Below are 19730 nucleotides of genomic sequence, written 5' to 3' on the forward strand. Positions count from 1 at the left end.
AGCCTGTGCCAGCATCCAAGCCCCAGCAGGTGGGTGAGCTCGGTACGGCCTCCCCTCGTCCCTCCCGCACGTGTTCAAAAGCATCTGGAAAAAAAAAACAAAACAAACCACACGGTTTTCCTGCGACACAACTGTTCTTCCTAGAAAGTGTTGTCAAGAAAGTGGGTGACTAGTTACCGTGCAAAAACGGGCGTGACTCATTAGCCACATTTCCAACGGCCTGAAAACCGACAGCACTGCCTTAGGCAATATTCATACTGATCTCGCAGAACCTTTATTATTATATTAAGGTGGTTTTTTTTAAGACCACGTTTATTCCATACCTCCTTCGCGAAGATTTACTTTGCTTTTCGCAGTTCAGGTCAAGTTTGCCAGCTCTTTTTTGACAACTGGAGCGCCGGGACGGGCAGGGATGGGGCGATGAGGCTGCCTGTGGCCGTGCCCCTGCGTGCTGCGCGCCTCCCTGCGCGCCCAGTGAGCGCTGCGCGCAGCGAGCGCGCAGGGGACGGTGCTCACCCCCGGCCTGGCGGGGTTCGTGGCGTCTGTCGCTCCTCACACCGGCAAAAGCGGTTGGGAAGGCAACAGCTTGAAAGAAATGGTTAAAAGATCGTAATTCTTACAGTGGAAGCAAAAGTATCTCTAAAATCTCTCGCCTCGGTAACTACTTGCTCTCTGTTTATAGCGCAGCCCGCTCCCCTGCCAAGGAGCGCTGCGCCTGTTGTTGATGGCTGGACATGGATGACAAACCCGCACAGATTGCAAGTGTGCATTAGATGACTAGCATTTGTGGGTCCATTAAAATGGTGATGTGAACTTTTCTACCTCGCGCTGTTTAATGTAGTAAACATGCTCGATGTTGAAAATTTACTGTGAGTCACACTTACAAAGACTTTAAAAGTGGAGGAGTCTCGGTTCAGATTATAGCTCTTTCTGTGCAGAGGTCAAGAACTCGGTAATACTGCAATGCAGGCCAAAACAAACTCTATATGATCTACTACTGGTTTCCTTTTAAGTTCCCTTTTTGCTCAGCGTTGACTTCCTTTTATTCCACTCCAACTTACATTAATCCCTGTTGTAGAAATGTTCCCCCCCCTCTTTCCTCTCCTTTCTCTTTAAAAGTACCTCCGTAATGAAAATAAGTTATTTTTAGTGTCTTCTTCGTGGCCGTTCGGAGGGCCAAGGATTCAGATTGGAATCAGTGCAAGCATATCCCCGGAGACCCCGCTTTCCTTCTATCATTCAGACCTTGTCCAATGCCGAGATTTTGAGAGGAGCTGTTAATTCCATGAGATCACCTCACGGTACTCTCAATAATAAACCATGGCGAGGCGTAAATGGAGTTAGGGATGTCCTGTTCTCTGTCACACGTCAGATGCGAGGTGTTTAACCCTGCGTCGATGCCCGGTGGCCCCCGGGCAAACGGCGACCGGCGCGGCCGTTCCTGCCTCCGGGCTTGCCGGGGCTCGGAGCCCGCGGTGCCCACCCGCCTCCCGCCCCGGGGCCGCTTTCACACGATTTAGCCAAAGTTTGGGCAATCCCGGGTTTTTCGAGGTGTAAACCTCGCAGCGTCGTGGGCTCAGCATCCCCGGAGAAAATAAATTTCTCCCCTTGGCCACTGCCGGCAGCAGAGATCACACAGCCCCCCCTCTGCAGCCTTGCGCGGGGTCGGAGGCGGGATGGCGTGGGGTCGGAGCCCGGGCTGGAGCCAGGAGCCGAGCCGGGCTGGCGTCGGGGGCCGACCCGGCCGCCTGCTCCCCTCGTCACTCGTTACCCCGGCTCCTGCCCCACCGCAACCGCAGCGGGAGGGCGGGGGGGGGGCGAAGGCTGCGGGTCTCTGCTGGGGCCGCCCCGAGCCAGAGGGACCGGCTGCGGCAGAGCGGTGTCCGGCAGAAAGAGCGGAGTTTCTGTCGCCCTCTTCCTCCGAGGGCTTCACAGGCCGGCCAGCCTGCCCGAGAGCCACCCCAGGCTCCCTCCAAAGGCTGAAGCCAGCTCGGGCTCCGCCGTTAAGCTGCTGTCGGAGCCGCAAAGGCGGGAGCGAAGGGCGGCGGTATATCGGGGAGGACGGGAGGGAGCTTTAGACGGGGAGGCGAAGACCTCGCCGCCGGACACCGGGCTGGTTTCGGAGCGGTTTGTTGTGGACACTGTCACCCAAAGGCGGCAGGCAGTACAGTGGCTGCGAGCTAGTGACAAGATGAATAAGTGTATTGCTTTATGAAAAAGCAAAGGAGGGGGAAAAGTGGATATTGTGGGGGAGGCTCTTATAAATGAACTGTCAAGCGAAAGAAAGTTAAAGGGAAATCTCCTGCTGTAAATGCATCGGGCGGGCACTTCTAATAAAAATCAGGGTCCTGGAGGAATTAATTACAGCAGCATTACAGGAAGAATTCGTGGAATTGCAAAACGTAGTTGGCACAGACCAGCACGGACTGCTATTGCAAATGGGGAAACTGCAGGAGAGTTTAACAATTCCTGAGCTGATATGCAGGACATTGTAGTAGCATAATAGCACTTCAGACACACTAATGAATAATAGTGTCCAGTGATACTGACAAATGATATTACACATACTTCGAGATTGAAGTCACTTAATTTGTTTTTATATGCAAAAGCTTCCCACTGGAATCTGACTTTTTTAGGTCGCTTCTACCTGCGACGAAGGAAAAAAAAAAAAAAAAAAGGAAAAAAACCCGACCTCTCTTCTAATAAGAGGATGATATAAATTCGCCGCGTAAGTCCAGCGAATTTAGGTGTAATTAATCAACAGGGAGCCTTGCGTTTATTGTGAGCGGCATCAATCACAGAGTTCGTCTGAAAGGCCTGGGGGCTCCCGCTTCGTTTCCCCCCCCGGGGCGAGTTCCTTTCGCTGGCGGGGGGGGGGCGGCGGGGCGAGTCGCTCCGCGGGGCTTAAGCCCCGCGGAGCGACTCGCCCCGCCGCCCCCCCCCCCGGCAACTCCGCCCGCCGCCGTTTACCGGCGGCCGCGCTCGCTCCCCGCGTTTGCCACTTTAAACTGGAAAGAGATGGTCGGGAAACTTCGTCCGTGCTGGTTTGGGCGGTGCAGCGTCGGGGAAAGAGCGTATTCCGGCGGCGGAGCTTCGTTTATCGCTCAGCCACTCCATTTTTCTCCCGCTTGTCAAGCCCCCTCTATGCAGCAACATCCATCACGAGTCGCGATAGCCGCTTCGCTCCATTAGCCACGTGGTCTCTCACACTCCCGCTTAAAACAGTTAACAGATTTGCCTTTTTTTTTTCTTTTTTTTTTTCCAAACAAATAACCCCCTTCTTTAGCCCGCCAGGCTGCCGATATTCGTTTCATTCGTTTCAAAGCGTCAATATCGGATATTACTTTTCTGTAAGGAAAAAAGTTTCATGTCTCCGCTTCCAGCTATTTGCAAATTGACAGGCTTGCAGATTAAAAGAGGCTTTTCAACCCACACCCGTTCTTTTCATTTATTTCCTTTCCCTCTGTTTTTTTTTTTAATCATAATACATCGATAAAATGGATTATATAAAATAAATTCACTTTCTACTGTTATATATTTAAAAACAATAACAAAGAAAATGTTGCTGTCTTGACGTATCGATTTTAATTTGATCGCAGTAATTTTAGCTCTAATTTTATGTATTTTCACAACAGCGACAATTTATACCAAATGACCTCACAGCTTGAATGCATGACATGGAATCAAATGAACTTGGGATCCACGCTGAAGGGGTAAGGCGCTTTATTCTTTTCCAATCTTTTGCCCTCACGTAGCCGTGTTACCGAAGTACCTTTCCGTTGGGTTTGACAACTCGAATCCGGTCACTACCACGAAAAACAACTGCTTTGGTCCGACAGTGGCTCATCGTCCGGTTAAAGCTTACCGTGTTTATAAAAATACCTTTAATAAGGTAAATTAAGTGTGAGGGTGCTGGCTGGTTCAGGTTTATTAAGTTAAGCAGCAGGGATTTAAAAGGCGAAGCTCGCCGGGGGCGGGCTGCAGCCGCCCCGCTCTGCCCCGTCCCGGTCCCCGTCCCGGTCCCCGTCCCCGTCCCGGTCCCGGTCTCCGTCCCGGTGCCGGGGGGGCAGCTGCGTCCCCTCCGCACTCTCCTCCTCGAGCTGTCGCCCCTTCCTACCATCCCTCTTCCCTTTCCCTCCCTTCGCCAGGCCCTACGTCCTGTGTCCCGGCCCTGCCGCCTCCCGGCTTCCTTCCTCCCGGCCATTGTCGCCCTCCCACCTGCCGGGAAGAGGCTCCGGCCCGCCTCCCCCGCGGGGCTTCCTGCCGCTGGGCGGGCAGGAAGGCCCCGAGGCGCCGCGGGGCCCCGCCGGGGTGGCGACCGCGGCGGGGGGGGGACACTACAGCGGTCCCGGCCCCCGGTCCGGGCGAGCACCTCCTCCGCCGGGCCTCCCCCTGCCGGCGGCCGGGCTCCCGCCCTGCCGGGGCCGGCCCGGGGGTGAGGGCGGGATGGCGGGGGAGGAAGAGGAGAAGGAGCGAGCGAGGCGGTGCGAAGCTCTGGGTGCCGGTGCCCGCTGCCTCCGGTGGTCCTGCTGCGGGTGGGTTGTCCTCTGAGGCACCCAGGGGGGCATGAGGTAGGAGCAAGACCCGCTGGGTTGGTGGACCGCCACAACTTCACCTTGCTTCATCTACGATCACTACCATGAGCAAAAGAGCCACCTTTTGGTCTTAGCCAAGCCAAAGCCAAAGATTGCCTGCTCTGCTCTTGAGTAGATGATTGGCCATGAAAACTACATATCACAACTACCTTGGTAGGTATCGTCAGCTTGCTTTGAGATGTCCTCACTGTCCAAGCGTGTGCGAACAGCCTCAAGTGAACAACGGGGGAATCTAGAAAAGACTGCATAGGACTATGCTTTCGTGTGGTTGTCCTAAAATGTGAAAACCTTGTTCAAGATGGACTTTGTGTACAGTGCTGTAGTGTGATAAAGGAAAAAAAATACTATGGGTCTGCTCCTAGCTCATTCACAAATGGTGTTTGAAGATTAGAGGGAGAAGATAGTAGTGTAGTAAACTATCTAATCAGAATGAACTAGAGAATTGAGCCTAGAGAGATCTGTGAAGGAACTCTCTTGTGGTTGAGAAGATCCCCAAATCCTACAATTGTGTACAGTTCAGTGTCTTCGCTGCCAATCTTCTCTTTTTAAAGGTTATTTCCTACTTTTTTTCCAAAAGTGTTTTTGATTTCCTCTTTAAGCTGTACCCTTTAAAGATCAGTCATTGCAATATTAGACACTGTTTTGTCTCTTCTGAAGAAAATATCCTGCAAAATGGAGAAACACATCAACCTTGACTGAGGTCCAAGTTATTAAAGCAAGGAAGAGGTTATTCTTTGGGGAATTCAGCGAAGAAAAAAAAAAAAAAAGACACAATAGAAATATTAAAGGAGTACTGAACAAAATAAATGGCTTCTTACTTGTCCAGGAGTCAGACTGTTAGCAGTGTAAAGTATGTGACCTAGGATGCATGAAAGGGGGGGAAAAAAAGAAATCAAGATGAATGATCTATGGTAAAACAAAGCTGAAAGTTTTGGTATAGGCCAAGATTGTAGAATCTGTGGAAAATCAGTGCTAGACATAGCCTCATCACTGGTAATATGAGCCAAAATAGTTATCTGTCTTTTCTGGCTGAGAGTTACAATACACAGTACCTCCAATCTCAGTTGCCACGAACATAAGGTATTCTTCCCAAGATTTACATCTTTAAAATATATGAACTGTTCATAAGTGATTCCCAGGCGTTTAGTATTTCAGATGCTTTTCTCAATCTTGTAGTTGTAATTTAAGAATTTTTGGAATCGGTCTTCCTGTTGAAATATGGAGCTTCTAGATTCTGTCCAACGATGACAGTCCTTGTTTAGCTCCTTGCCCTGAGTTCTCCCCAGCACTTCTTCCTGGCTTCGGTAAGACTTTTGCATATTATAAGAAGGAAGAAAACATTGCCAGTAAGTTCTGCAAATAGTTAGAGAACTCTACAATTATGTAAAACTTATGGGTCATACACTTTATACTTGACAGTAGACCAGTTCAGTAGCTTGTTTTCTGGGGTTCGTGTTCAGCATAAGTTTAATGGAATGAAATGAAGCTGTTGCCGTGCATTTCAGGTAGAGTTAGTGAGCAGCTTCTATGCTTAAGTTATCTAGAGGTCCATCTGAGAGCATTCTAGTTTTAGCTGTTTACATTCTTGCCAGTATTTGACCGATCAGCTCCAGAATCCCTCACTCCAGATTAAAAGTTTGAAATTTGGCAAGGAATACTGTCAGGTGGCCAAAGCCGTGTCCTTTTCAGTCGTCGTGAAAATCATTCCCGTTGAGTTGCAGGCTTATGAACAGTCCTGTTCGTCTGCGATCAGAGGCAAGAGCCAGGCATCTGAACCATCGAATGATTTTATCTGCTCAGAGCCTGCTTCAGCCTATGGCTTTAAAGCCTCAGAAGACTTTTTTTTCCTGGATGTTTTTTCCTCCCTGGATAATTTAATGCTGGTTATTGGAACTGAGGGCAAGAAGTTTCTTTGTGGGTTTTAGTCTTTGAGTGCTTTCAGTAGGTGTAAGCGTTAGGAAACTGCAGAAGGGATGGCCTGAGTGTCAAGCAGAGGGGGGCAGTAGAAGGTGTGGAATAGAGTTCCTGACCAGCCATTGCTAAATTGTGGAGAGAGACACAGGTGGTGAACAGGGCGTTGTCTTCTGGCAGAGGACAAGAACATGATAGACTGGCAGGGGAAGGGGAGAGAGGTGTAAACGGGGAAGCAGACAGAAAAGACTGCAGCCAGGCTACTCCAGAACATGGAGTAGGTCCTAAAAGTTGAGTTCTAGATGTTTCTATCTGCTGGCAAACCAAAACGAAGTCTGACAGCCCCAAATAAGCTTCTCTCTGCAAGTTGTTGTCCCTGGAGAAGATGACAACCCACTACTGCTACCACATAGTCCAAGTGGCTTGAATCTGTGTTGTAGATTCTCACTTAGGTTCTGTGTGACAAAGACTTAGCTCAAGTTGTGCTTGTAACTCGGGAAGAACAGTCCACATTTGGAGTCTCGCGAGCTAGTGCATTGCTTATGTGTTGCCTGTTTGTCCGGGGACTTGTCTGTCACCTCTGAACTTTGGGTAGACAAGAGGGAGGGCTGGCTTCTCTGTGAGAGCTGTCACACAGAACAGCAGCTTCCAGCATCTGAAAGGAAAACTTCATGGTTAAGGCAGTGAACATCACCGTGGGACTGGATTTTATCTCTTCAGACTGTTTGCTGGTGGTTTGTTGCTCTTTTGTGGTATTTTGTTTAGAGCAGCTGAGATCAGATTTACACTGTTGCGGGAAAGTCAGCGGGTGCTTTGCTTATCGCCCTGAGAACTCAGGTCCCGGATGTCTTAAAATGGATGTCCCACATTAGTGGACACCTTTCCCTTCAGTTTCTGCCCTTAATATTGTTGTGTTGCTTTCTTATTTGTCCAGTGTGGAAAATGCTGCTTCCCTTCGTAGTGTCGTAGAGGTAGACCTCATGACTGTAAACTCCTCCTTGATATTTTGATGAATTCTGAATAAGAGAGATGTGGAAATAACTTACACCAAGCAGGAAATGATATGGTACGGTGGGCAAGAAGCGTAGCCACATACCCAACAGCAAGACTTAACAGAAATATTGCGTAGTTGTCTCTTCACCTGCTTGAGTAAAAAGTTTGGATCCATATTTCCAACAGTCATCTGAGCATATAACCAGACAAAATTAGGGGTTTTTTTCCCTTTTAGTTTTGCTCGGGTGCTAAATAGTCATCACGTTCCATAGAAATTTGTATTTATTGCTGTTTGCTCAGGCTCACTGGAAGGAAAATTAGGTATGATCTCTGTAGAACACTGATAAAACTGCATCCAAAACAAGACAGTGGAAATTTATTTTGTCTAGGAGTGAATTGTAAAGGTTTTTCTGTTTAGCTTTGGTGGTATTGCTAGCAAAATTTGGAGGTTCAAAGCTCCCTCCTTGGGTTCAGTTCTGCAATCAACATGAATTGGAAATGGCCAATGACCCGTTGTCTCTGATACTGAATTTCCCCTTTCCCACTGATAGCTGAGGGTCTCCTTTTGAAGGGCAGTCTTGGGTGAAATCCTGATTCCACTCAGGTCAATGGTAAAAAAACCCAAACCAAAGACGCTTGAAGTCAGAGAGAGTAGGGTCCCCCGAAAATCCAGGGCCTTCCTTTCATCAACCAGCTGGTTTTCTCATTGAAGGTGGCAGAAGGGCTGTAAGCTGTGAAGTCACATTTTTTTAATATTCCTTTGCCTTGGAAACCACAGATAAAAATGCAGCTTTATACTCCACCCTCCGTAATAGTATTAGACAAAAAACAGGCCGAAACATGATCTTCTATATAACTAATCAGAATCCTTTCGCTGTCTCCATACATATTTTTCCCAGGGTGCTAGGATGGTAAATATTTTAGCAGAGGGAATTAACTCTACTTCTCTTCCTTTATGTTCTGTTATCAACGGGACTAGCCCACACCCTCACTTTGCCTCATTTTTGGCTCCGTTTCTAAACCCTAAAATTCCTGTTCCTGCATTGAAACACAATTAAATTGAGGCTTAATGTGGTGCCTGTTTTATGTAATCTTGCTTTCTGGCTTTTTTTATTCTTCCAAGTCTGAATCTCATGAATCAATGTGTATTCACGTTTCATCTGAAATTTTCTAACTCTCCTCTGTATGCCCTAAAGCTTCCCTTTTTTGGTTTATGAAATAATAATAAAAAGCTTAACTCTTCAGATTAAGATGTAACTGCTTTATACATTAGACAGACAATTTCAGTTTAACAAAGTAAAAATGGTGTGTGAGAGAAATTGCAGCTTGATTATTTTTTAAAATATTCAGATTAGAATGTCATCTTTTATGAGGTTTTTTATAACCACTTAGATTGATACAACTCTCTAAAGCTGCTCTGTTTTTCATCACACATTCTCATCTGTAAAACCTTCATTTTTAGTAATCTTTGTACAATCTGTACAACTTCGAGATTAATCATTTTAAAAGAGCTACTCTCCGAGTGTTAAGGATTTGCTGGGCTAATGGTAAATGCAAGCGCTTCTAAATGCTCCACGACACACAGCGCTTGCTTAGCGTTTTACGTTGCGTAAGTATCAGCCTTTGTTTCCCAGTTATCTGGAGTTACATTTTATGGCTGTGTTGCCAGGTCTGTTTCTGGCTGCCTAGAACCAGAGAACAAAATATACGGAGTCCTTTTTTTCACCAACTAACTCGAATTCTAAATATTTACAGTCCATTTCTGCCTTTGTGCAGTTCCCATTGTAGTTAAAGGGAGCTGTATATTTACGAGTAAAGGCAGAACTAGGCTGCGAGGCCAAATCCTTCAGTCCTTGCTCGAACAAAAATTTCTGCTGGATCCTGGCGGGCCAGTTGGTCTGCGTCTTGCTTAGTTTTGACTCCTTTTAGGACTTCTGGAGAGACCAGATCTAGGCGGGATCCTAACTAGAGCTCTTGGCCTTACTGGGGATTTTTTCCCCCCCTTCTTTGCTTAATTCAGCCCTTCACCCCCTGTTTTATCCCCCCTGACCTTAGCTGAATTTCTCCCGGGGGCTGCTCAGCCCTTGGAGCGGGGCAGGCAGAGCTGTGGAGCTGTGTCCGTGCTCTCGGTCGTGCTCCACGTGTGCTCGCAGCAGGGCGGCCGGCGGCTCCGTTGGCAGTTCTCCAGCTTGCGGTGGTGTTGCCTGAGCAGCCTGTCCTGCTGGGAGTGAACGGGGGGGGCCTGGTCCCAGAAGCCTGGCTCTCCCAAAGTATCAGTGTTCATCTACCCTGGATTATCACTGTTCATCTGAACAGAGCACTGTAATCTCTAATGAGTCTAATAATAACATATTATTAGTGGATCTGGGGTGTAGAGTGTACATGTTGCAAGGCTTTGGTGGAGATCTAGGCTGCTATCTAGTCACAGAATCACAGAATCTTCATGGTTGGAAAGGACCCTTAAGATCATCGAGTCCAACCAAACAACCTACAATCTCTGCCCTTCAGAGCATGCCCTGAAGTGCCACATCTAGACGTTTCTTAAACACCTCTAGGGATGGTGACTCAACCCCCTCCCTGGGCAGGCTGTTCCAGTGCCCTGAGACTCTATCAGGATAATTTTTCATGAGTATACTTATAGATTCAGTGTCCTAAGCATATCAGGCATTTTCTCTTTGGCTACTTAAACACAGAGGGCCTGACTAGAAAAGATGAAGGTTGAGGAATCTCCTATCCACTTAAGATTTCCATTTAATTAATGTACTGCAGGTACAAATTAATCAGTTACTTGTATTGCTTATGTATGTAGCATTGCATCTGATCATTATCTCTTGGATGCAATAAAGCAGGTGTTTGAGTTTCAGTAACGTATTTAGGAGATTTATATCGGTTCTTCTATCGGTGCTTTTATTTTAGTATATAAATTGCAGCAATATGAAACAAGCCAACTGTGCAAACTGTGGTATCCATTTCGTGGCACACATCATGGATACACTGAGTAAAGAGGCTGGAAGAAGAAAAAAAAGAGTATTTCACAATGAGGTTACCATGGGTGCAGAGTGAAGGTTGACGTTCAAGAGAGCAGCAGTGTAGGGGCGGTTGGTAAAAACTCCTCCTTCAGTGTTCCACTTTCTCTGCTGACTGGAAAGAACATTCACCTGTTCATTTCTGTCTCCCTGAAGGTCAGATTATTCCATAGCACTTCATAGTGAATAAATAGTATTTTGAACAGGAACTCTCACGCGATCCATTTTGCTGTCATCATCCCTATGACCACGCTGAGTACCAGCCAATGTTGATGGAAATGTGCCCAAAGTAAAACGGGAACTAGGGTTCCTGATTATTAAAGCGTCTCTCCTAGGGAGCTGGTTAAGTAGATGGCTATTCGTTACTTAGTATATTACGGGTCAAAAAGTCTCAGAAAACAGGTTTTAATCTTCAAGGCTTTGCATTGGAAGTATAACTAGAAATAATGGGAGGAAATATTAAAAAGCCTGAATGTTGAGGAAGGCTTCCCAACTGTGCAGTAAAAATTGGGATGGAAATCATCTGGAGGATACCTGCCATTCGTAGAGTCATTCCTTAGGGCACAAACAGGGTCTTTGTTCTGCTGCTTATTCCTGGGAGGAATTATTTCAGAACTGACTGGTCTTTACAAAACCAGGTTATCACCGAAAGATGGAAACCATGTGAATTTGGAGGGAAAGTTGGGCTGTGTTTTATGGTTACAAGCTTTTACTGTGTATTCCTCTTCCTCCTCCTAAAGTTTCTGTCAGTTCTGTCCTGGGAATTCTTATCTAACTTTGTGTCTCTTGTTTATTGTAATGCATAAGGTTGCTAGTGCGGGTGTGAATACGAGGTTACACGGATACTCAGGGTGACTAATGCTGAAGTTCACGTCTACCCTTGATTTGCTGCTACGTTACAGTTCAGAAATAGCTTCTACTGCAGAACTTATTCCTTATAAATGGTAGTTCTCATTTGATTTCTATTCTAAAATGCAGTGTTTAATTTGTGGTCAGCATGGGTATCACCATGGGTTGGGTGCTTTTGCTGCCTTTAAATAGAGAGGGAAACGCAATGCTGGTGGGGAACCTGAATTGAGCAAAAGGTAATTTGTTACTTGTATTAGGGAACAAAAGGCCACATCCGGGCCCTGAGCAGAGAGGAGACCCTAGTTAGTTACACATGGTACTTGTCTAGAGACGAGTTTAATTCATTTAAATCAGATAATGGTATCTTCCTTTACCTATTATTGCCGATACTACTACAGAACAGAGATACTTTCTTGCAGCCACCCTATAACTTATTTCATTACGATCACCAGTTTGCCACTTAAAATTGAAATAAACAGAACATACCTTCCTGAAAGGTGTAGCCTTTGATTTGAACAGCTGGGTGGAGCCAGGATTTTAAACTAGTATTTGAAGCGGCAAAGGAATGGATCTAAAGGAACACGTCTGCCAGGTGGCATCCCGCAAGCCGCAATGGGGACGAATAATGAGGAATGCAACCCACGCTGCCGTACGAGCTGCTCACAAACACTGCTCCCCTCCTCTTTAGCGAGGTTCACAAACCGTTTAGACATCTCCCGCGTTGCAGTTCCACTGGCTGGTCTGCAAATCGCTTAAGAGGTTTAAAACTTCCTTGTAATTCTACTCTGCACATGAACTTTGAGTGAAGAGAGAGGAAGGACCAGTGAAATGAGAGTCTGGGCCTCAGGGACCCCTTCAAATTGCTATTGCAAGCATTTGGCAAAGACTGGGATAACATCCTATGTATCCATCTTTGTCCCTAGCTCCGTGCCCTTGGGATTTGTTCTGGGCTTTCTGATTTCTAGCGCAGCGTAAAACATGAACACTTACCCTTGCCGGTGTATATTAATATATGTGGCAATGTGCACACTGATGTAACATACTCATTTAAAAACAAAACCTAAAATTTAGTTACATAATTTTTGACATTAAGAAGGTTGCAAATGGGAAACACAGCAATGTTCCTAACAGTCTGGACAGGAGAACACAGGATTGTGAAGAATATAATTAGATAAAACATATGGTTGTGACACCCCCAAAACACAAGAAAGGTTACAAATTTTTAAAATTATTGTGATGATGCTGCATGAGAGATCTTGAAAATTTATACCTTGTGGGGATAGACTGCTTTTTAAATTTTACTTTATTTTTATAAAGGGTTAATTTGTAGCGCATCCTGCAAGCTGATATGTGGGATAAATAGTTTGGACACTGATTTGTAATCTCTGTTTATGAGGACATGACTGCTATTCTTATAAATGTCATCACTTTCTTGGTAGTATCTGGTAATATCTGAGTCATGAGGTGCTGACAAAAACCCACTGCCCTTAATGTGAAACTTGAGGCATTTTGCTCATTCCAAAAGATATTAGCAATAGGCAGCCCCACATTTAACTGATAAATAACGTGTACATGTGCACATGACACAGTTATGCTGCTATGTGGATTTTTTCCTCTTACCTAAAATCTTTGTGGAAATACATCAGAGTTCAAATCATGACTTTTTTTTTTTTTTTTTTACTGGGCTGTCTTAATGGATCCTAATAGATGTATGTACGGAGTCAGTGCATTGTGCCAGCGGGAGCAGATCCATACGAAGGCAGAGCAGGCTTCCTTTGGTGAATTTCATTTGAACTTGGATATACTGGCTATAAAAGCAAACTCTGCATATGTTATCACCGACTTAAGAAATGAAACCTCTCACGTGGAGCTGAGTACTGAAAAATATTTCATGTTTCCATTATTCCCCTCTTTATTTACAGCCATACAGCAGGATATGAAAATGAGAACCACAGCGCTCCCATGTTATACAGCTGTGGGGCCCAGTACAGAATACACACCCATGGAGTTTTTAGAGGCATACAAGTGAGTATAGTAGAACATTCTTCATAGGGAAGTAAAACTGCTGCCCGTTTATAATGTTCATTTACTACTTCACTGGTATTTATAAACCCATCCTTGATTTGCGGTTTCCCTGTGTTATCGAGAAATGCTTCGCATAAGGGTCCAGACTTCACTGAAGCCATCGAAGTATGATGTAAGATTTCTTTCTGACACAGTCATTTAAAATGGTTTATTTCGAGGCAATATGCCTTACCAGCTTCTCAGGGTGGTCCAAAATATACAATCCAGTTTCCAAGTTCTAGCTCCAATCACTTTGACCGTGTGAAGCTTCTGTGGTTACATTGGACTACGTCTCATAACTACATATAAGAAAGTGTTAGATGACATTTTTGCTTTTATGGATTTCTGAAACTTTACTAATTCAAACATCCTTCCTTAAAACAAAATATAATAAGTGATTGTTTCCTAATGACTAAGTAATCGGTGAATATTTGAAAGGAACTTAACATTCATGGGAGTTGGAACTTAACATTCATGGGAGTTAATTTCCTCCCTTTCTAAAACAGTCATATCATCAATAAATACCACTGTAAAAGATACACCTTCTTAAAACTGATGGCAAAGTCATTAGCTAGTATCTGCCTCTTCTGTGTTGCTCCATGTTGTCAACATACATCAAGGTTTTAGATAGCATCTTTTCTCCTTTTCTGTATAGTTTAACAAGTCATTTTTCAGCAGCAAGCTCTCAGAAATAGGCTCATGAGCCGGCTTTTCTGGAGTGAATAAAAGTAAGCAGTTGACATTCTTTAAGGAAGTTAATTATCCCAGAAGGAGAAGATCATCTTTGATGGAACATTGTGACAGTGGCCAAAATGCATTAAGGCTGAACTATTCACCAGCTCCACCTAGACGGACTTTCTTGTTTTGTTTTTTACCAATTTGTATTAATGCAATACATTAATTTCCCTCTCCTTGAACTTCACATGAATATTTAAAATAAAGAGTAAACGCTACTCTGGCTCATGCTCTTCTCTCTTACACGGGTATAAGCCTAAAACTATTTTATATGCCATTGAGTGTTCTTCCAGATTGTGTGATTATACGTGAAGCCGGAGTATGGCCCATTTAATGTCGCATATAAATATTGGTGAGAGAACTTAATAAGTAGAGTTCACTGTATTTCACCTTCAAATAATTTTAATACTCTGCAAAGAACCGATTAAGGTATACTAAGGTTGTACTTCATTGATGTAGAATGAAATAAAATTGCCTGTTTGCAGTATAATATATTTAAGTATCTCTTTGTTCCTGGAGAAGTGCCTCTGATTGTTTGTCTTTGAATATGTTCAGTAAAAGCTTGAGAACATACACAATTGCATTAGCAAGTCTCTGTCATTGCAGGATGTCCGACGGGTGCCAGGAGTAGCTCCAACTATTGTCCGGTCAGCAAGTGAGACGAATGAAAAACGTCCCTTCATGTGCGCGTACCCCGGCTGTAACAAGCGATACTTTAAGTTGTCCCACTTACAGATGCACAGCAGAAAGCACACTGGTAAGTGTCAACATGGATCGGTGTAAATCACGTTACAGCACCGGACAGCAAAGAGGGCAGGGTGATTTTAAAATAGCATAAGGTGCAAGAAATGATCTGCCAGGTCAGGGGCAGCGAGAATCTGTCAGATGAGTATGTATGTGCTCTGTCATCTGGGCAATCCCTCTTTGGATGCAGAAGACACTCTGAATCTAGTGAAGAAAAACACAGAGCAGCGCTGACAGCAAGTAGATCATCTCCCTCCCTCTCTTACTGTTACAGAGCATCATTCATGGCTGTGAATCTTCTTTTTTTCTTTTTTTTTAGTTTTATTTGGGAGCGTCAAAGCTCACTCCAAATCTGAACTGTTTGTTAACTATTAAGAAGTTTCCTCTGCAAGAGGAACCTTGACATTTAGCATCCTCTTGTCCTCCTGTGTACGCCTTTTCTGGTTGGGGGTGGAGACAGGGATTGGAAAATGAGCTTCCTTGCTATGGAATCTTTCCATGAGGAATTGAGCCTGAAGCCAGTCATTTGTAGACTAAAATGTTCAGGCAATGTAAGTTACATCTCATGGAAAATCAAATGCCCTGTTGCACGCTGCCAAAGAGTAAACAGAATTATTTCCCCTATAGGGGAGATATATACTGTTGGAAATGCAAAACTGTGATATACCTTTAGATATGCTCCTTATGCATTTTTTTGATTGCCTATCATATTTTTATTTAGACAGTTCTTCTGTGCTAATCTAGAAATCCGTGGATAAAATCTGTAGATATGGATGTTCAGTTAGCCCTTAATATGCCAGAAGGTCAAAGTGATGAAGCAGACAACAGGAAGGCTATCCGTACTGCAGTGACCTAGCAGATTGTCTGACATCTCATAAAAAATAGTTGCAAACTTGTCCTTTTAGAGGCCACGTGGTTAATTGTGTAAAATACTTATAGGTGAGAAATCAACATTATGAAGCATTTTTAATTTCTGAATGGGCAAGTCACAAAATATTTAGATAGACGTCTTCAGTGTTGCTCAGATTACACATTCAAGATAATTTAGATTGTAACTGAAATTTAGCCTTTAGAGATTAAGGTCTACAGAAATGCTATTCTATTTTCTGTAAATAAATTGGAAACAAAAAAATTTGGAGATCTTTTGCGGTCCATTAATTGCAGTATTTTTCTCAAGTATGCCTAAACAGTTCTGAATTTTTCTCATAATCACTATTTCTTTCATTCCTAAATTTATTTACTCTGTATTTTAACAGTCATAATTTTTTTGTTCTGGTCCTGTATTTTATTTCATTTAGTTGCTTGGCTTTTGCAATACTATATCTGGATGCATCACAAGGACTTCTGCTTACATCCTTTTTTTTTTTCCTTATCTGGAGAACATTTTCAGAGTTATACCACCTATAATCTAGGCATGTAGAGTGACAAAAACCCCAAAAGACGTAGAGGATGGACTATGGCCATCTAGCGTCCCTAGAGAGTCTTCTCCCATTGCCTTTGAGGTCATAGATGGCCCTCCTTTGGTTTGTTCTATAATGGAACAGGGTAAAGAAAATCATTGCTATGAAGAACGTGTGCGTCTTGTTGATAACAGCTACGACAGCTACAGTTCACACTTCTGTGCACCTTCTTTCTTTTCTCCACCTGCTTGTTTTTATATGTTAGAGGATATCTTAAGGGGACAGTATGACTCAAGCGAGGCTGTTGGTTTATGTTGATAATTATGTCTCATAAGCTCTCTCGCCATCTTTCTGTTTGTAACCCAATGAACTCCAAAAGCCCGTGCTGGAGTTGTTCTCTACGAGGTACAGAAATTGGGCTTGGTGGAATTAGCATATTAAACAGAAAGTCGCTGGAAAACATGACATCTAATATTCTTACTAAACAAAGGGATGTGTCTGTTCTTCTGCTTCAATGTTTTGATGGGGAGGGATCCTGACGAGCCAGTGTAAAGTCAGGAGAGCTGTCAGATATCAGCTCAAGTGGAAGATAGTTTGGTTGTGTTTAGTATATCTCTCTACAGCCAACATAAAATGTTACTAGTCCTCCTGTAAGGTGGTTCTGGATTCACTCATGGGTTTGAAGCTCTTCCACCTTTCTTCATGTAGTGGTAGGTCAACGTTTTTGATTATGAACACGTGATTTGAAAACAAGCTGTTACATATATCTAATATAACAACAGCAGATGGTATCTTTGCAGAATAACGTTGGCACTTGATTATCTTTTCTTTCTATAATAGACACTTACAGAGGACTGGCCCATCAGATCTTCCATTCTTCACCGGTTGCAGTATTGCAAAATCAAGCAGGGTCCTGAAACACAAAGTTGGATTCTGTAATCAGTTTCTACCAATGTTTCAACATAGCCTTAGTTGAAAATATGTTGACATTTTGTACCCTCCAAGACTGCTTATCCATTGTTAACAATGCCTTTATTGAAACATGTACAGCCAAAAAAGCTTTTTTCTTATCTTGGTGTATTTTGCTGCAGTAGAAAGGCCTCTGAAAGGAAATAAAAAAATACTTATAACTTTTCAACTGTACAGCAAATAATGTGAGTTGTCATCCTGTGGCAGACTTCAGAGACTTCTTTGCAGAAACAGACTGATGTCTAGACTTCCATAAATTTCATTTATGATAAAAACATCAGCATTCTTGCCAGAGACCCTTTGGGTTCAGTGCCACACATTGGAAAAACTGGATTTATCCTAATGGAAAGCTGAGCATCTTTTTAGAGAAAATATTATCTGCCTGTTTGCCAGGGATATTCTTCAGCCTAAATATGCTCAACTGCAGGTATGAGCTTCTAAGGAAGTATGAGAATCTGTAAATGATGAAGGTCGTCCTTTAGGTGGTAGGGGACTCAGGTCTCGGTGGTGAATTGCTGAGGCGCTGGGGATGTAAGGGATGCAGTCTAATAATGATTTTCATGCTTATCGTCTAACAATGATTGCTTTGCTTTGACAAAAGCGAATCTCCTTTTACTATGACATATGTCACCGTGCTGCTAAATGCTTTACAGTCATTAGTGCAGTTCATCATTACAACGCCTTTGAAAGACAGAGCTGTGTCCTCTATGTACAGAGATGATAAATTGATAAATGGGTGTAATTGTGCCTGAGCACAGGCACAGGCTCCCCTCTTAAGACCCCAGTGTGGTGACTTCTAGGCTAGCACTCTTTCATCAATGTTGCTTTGAAATACTGGCCTTCATACTTAAGCCATGGAATAGCATTCTGCAGAATCCTGTGGGAGCTGAAAGCTTACGTGGGTTCAAGAAACAACTGGACAAATTCATGGAAAGAAACTCCACTAATGAGTGTTAAATAGAAAGCCACCTTTGGCTTAGAAAGTTGCTAACTCATCAACTGCTGGATACTAGGAACTAGGAGGGTGCTCAGGGGAGGTACTGCTGCACCCTTGCTATCTTCTGCTCTCCTGCAGGCATCTTCTGTGCGCCGCGGTGGGAGACTGTTGGGCTGGGTGGGCCTTTGGCCTCACCCAGCATGGGCTGCTTTCACACTTTTGTTTCTATGGCATAAAATAACAATACTTATGTAATTAAAATACAAGATTAGTTTCAAAACAGTCATGACATTTCACACCTGAACTCCAGTGTGACGATGACAGGAGCTGTTTGTTACTTATAAAGGCCCCCCACTAAATAAACACACACACATTTTATCTAAGATTGCTAAAGCAAATTATATTGAATAGAAATATATTAGCAAGGTAAAGTTGTGATTGTGGGGTTGTGGTCATTTGATTAAGTGGATATATGGATATACAAGAACAGGGGTTTAAATTGGTGAAGGGAGGGTAGACAAGCCTTCAGATTCTCATTCAGACTTGCAGGCTCTGGTTTCAAAAAATAGCTTCCTCTCATGTTTTCTTGTTAGCGATGAGCTTTTGCTCTTGCAGCACTCTTTAATTAAATACAAAGATTATAAATATTTTGTGCAACTGCTATGGCAGTAGGAATTTCTGTTTTCCCTTGCATCTGGGCAAATGAATTTGCCTCAGAGAAAATGTGCCCGTGCTTCCTCTAGGTTAACTATTTTTTAGCAAATAGGTTTATTGTATTAGAAGCATTTGTTGCGATATGTGCAAAGGCTGATTCATACTTGTTCTGCGATTGTTGAGCTTTAGTTTTTCTAAATATTTTCCTAAATATTAAAGAACTACTACCTATCTTTCTCATCTCTCATCTTGGCTATTTCATTATGCACCAAGTTTAGCCTTTCTTTTGTGTGCCCTCTTCCAGTAATGAAATGTAAAAGCCTCCAAGTCGCAGGTGGAAGCACTGGTGAAGCTTCACCTTCAACTCCTGTTTTGTTTTGAAATTGTATGTGATCACCTAGGAACTTGGCAGCATTATGGGGTATTTTTCATACATTAAGAGACTTTAGCCTTTTACTGGAGAGACTTTAATAGGCCTGGGGAAACTAGACACTGCTCTAACCCCTCTCGGTACAGTGATTTAATGAGGTACTAACAGACTTTTTCTAATCTGGGACATTTCTGTCCTCCTGTTCTGATGAACCTTATGGGAGTAAACAGGTATGTGACAGTTGGCGTCGGCAGCCATTTTCCTTGGCACTAGCTGATGTGGAAGTAAAGGGAAAATAGGATTTCTGTCCAAATATTGTGCCTCTTTTTGTTAGTTTGCTTTTTGTTTTCTACGCAGTGACATCATATCTCTGTGTAAGCATCTTGGATTGATTCCCTTAATATATGCATTGGTTAAATTTGTCCTTAATTTAATCAAGATTATATTTCAAAGTATTTAAAGAAATACTTTCATGTGCATGCC

General features: G+C 43.7%; 1 protein-coding gene across 11 annotated transcripts in view; it reads left to right on the forward strand.

The window, feature by feature from the left end:
• Positions 1-19730, forward strand: part of WT1 (WT1 transcription factor) — a 70556-nt gene that overhangs the window by 41713 nt on the left and 9113 nt on the right. For all 11 annotated transcript variants that reach the window (XM_074586207.1, XM_074586212.1, XM_074586208.1 and 8 more), the window contains 3 exons: positions 3636-3713; positions 13297-13399; positions 14780-14930. In XM_074586207.1, coding sequence (XP_074442308.1) covers positions 3636-3713; positions 13297-13399; positions 14780-14930 — 332 coding nt within the window. The remainder of the gene's footprint in view (positions 1-3635; positions 3714-13296; positions 13400-14779; positions 14931-19730) is intronic.

This window comes from Larus michahellis, chromosome 4 (assembly GCF_964199755.1).
Source record: "Larus michahellis chromosome 4, bLarMic1.1, whole genome shotgun sequence".
Lineage (NCBI taxonomy): Eukaryota > Metazoa > Chordata > Aves > Charadriiformes > Laridae > Larus > Larus michahellis.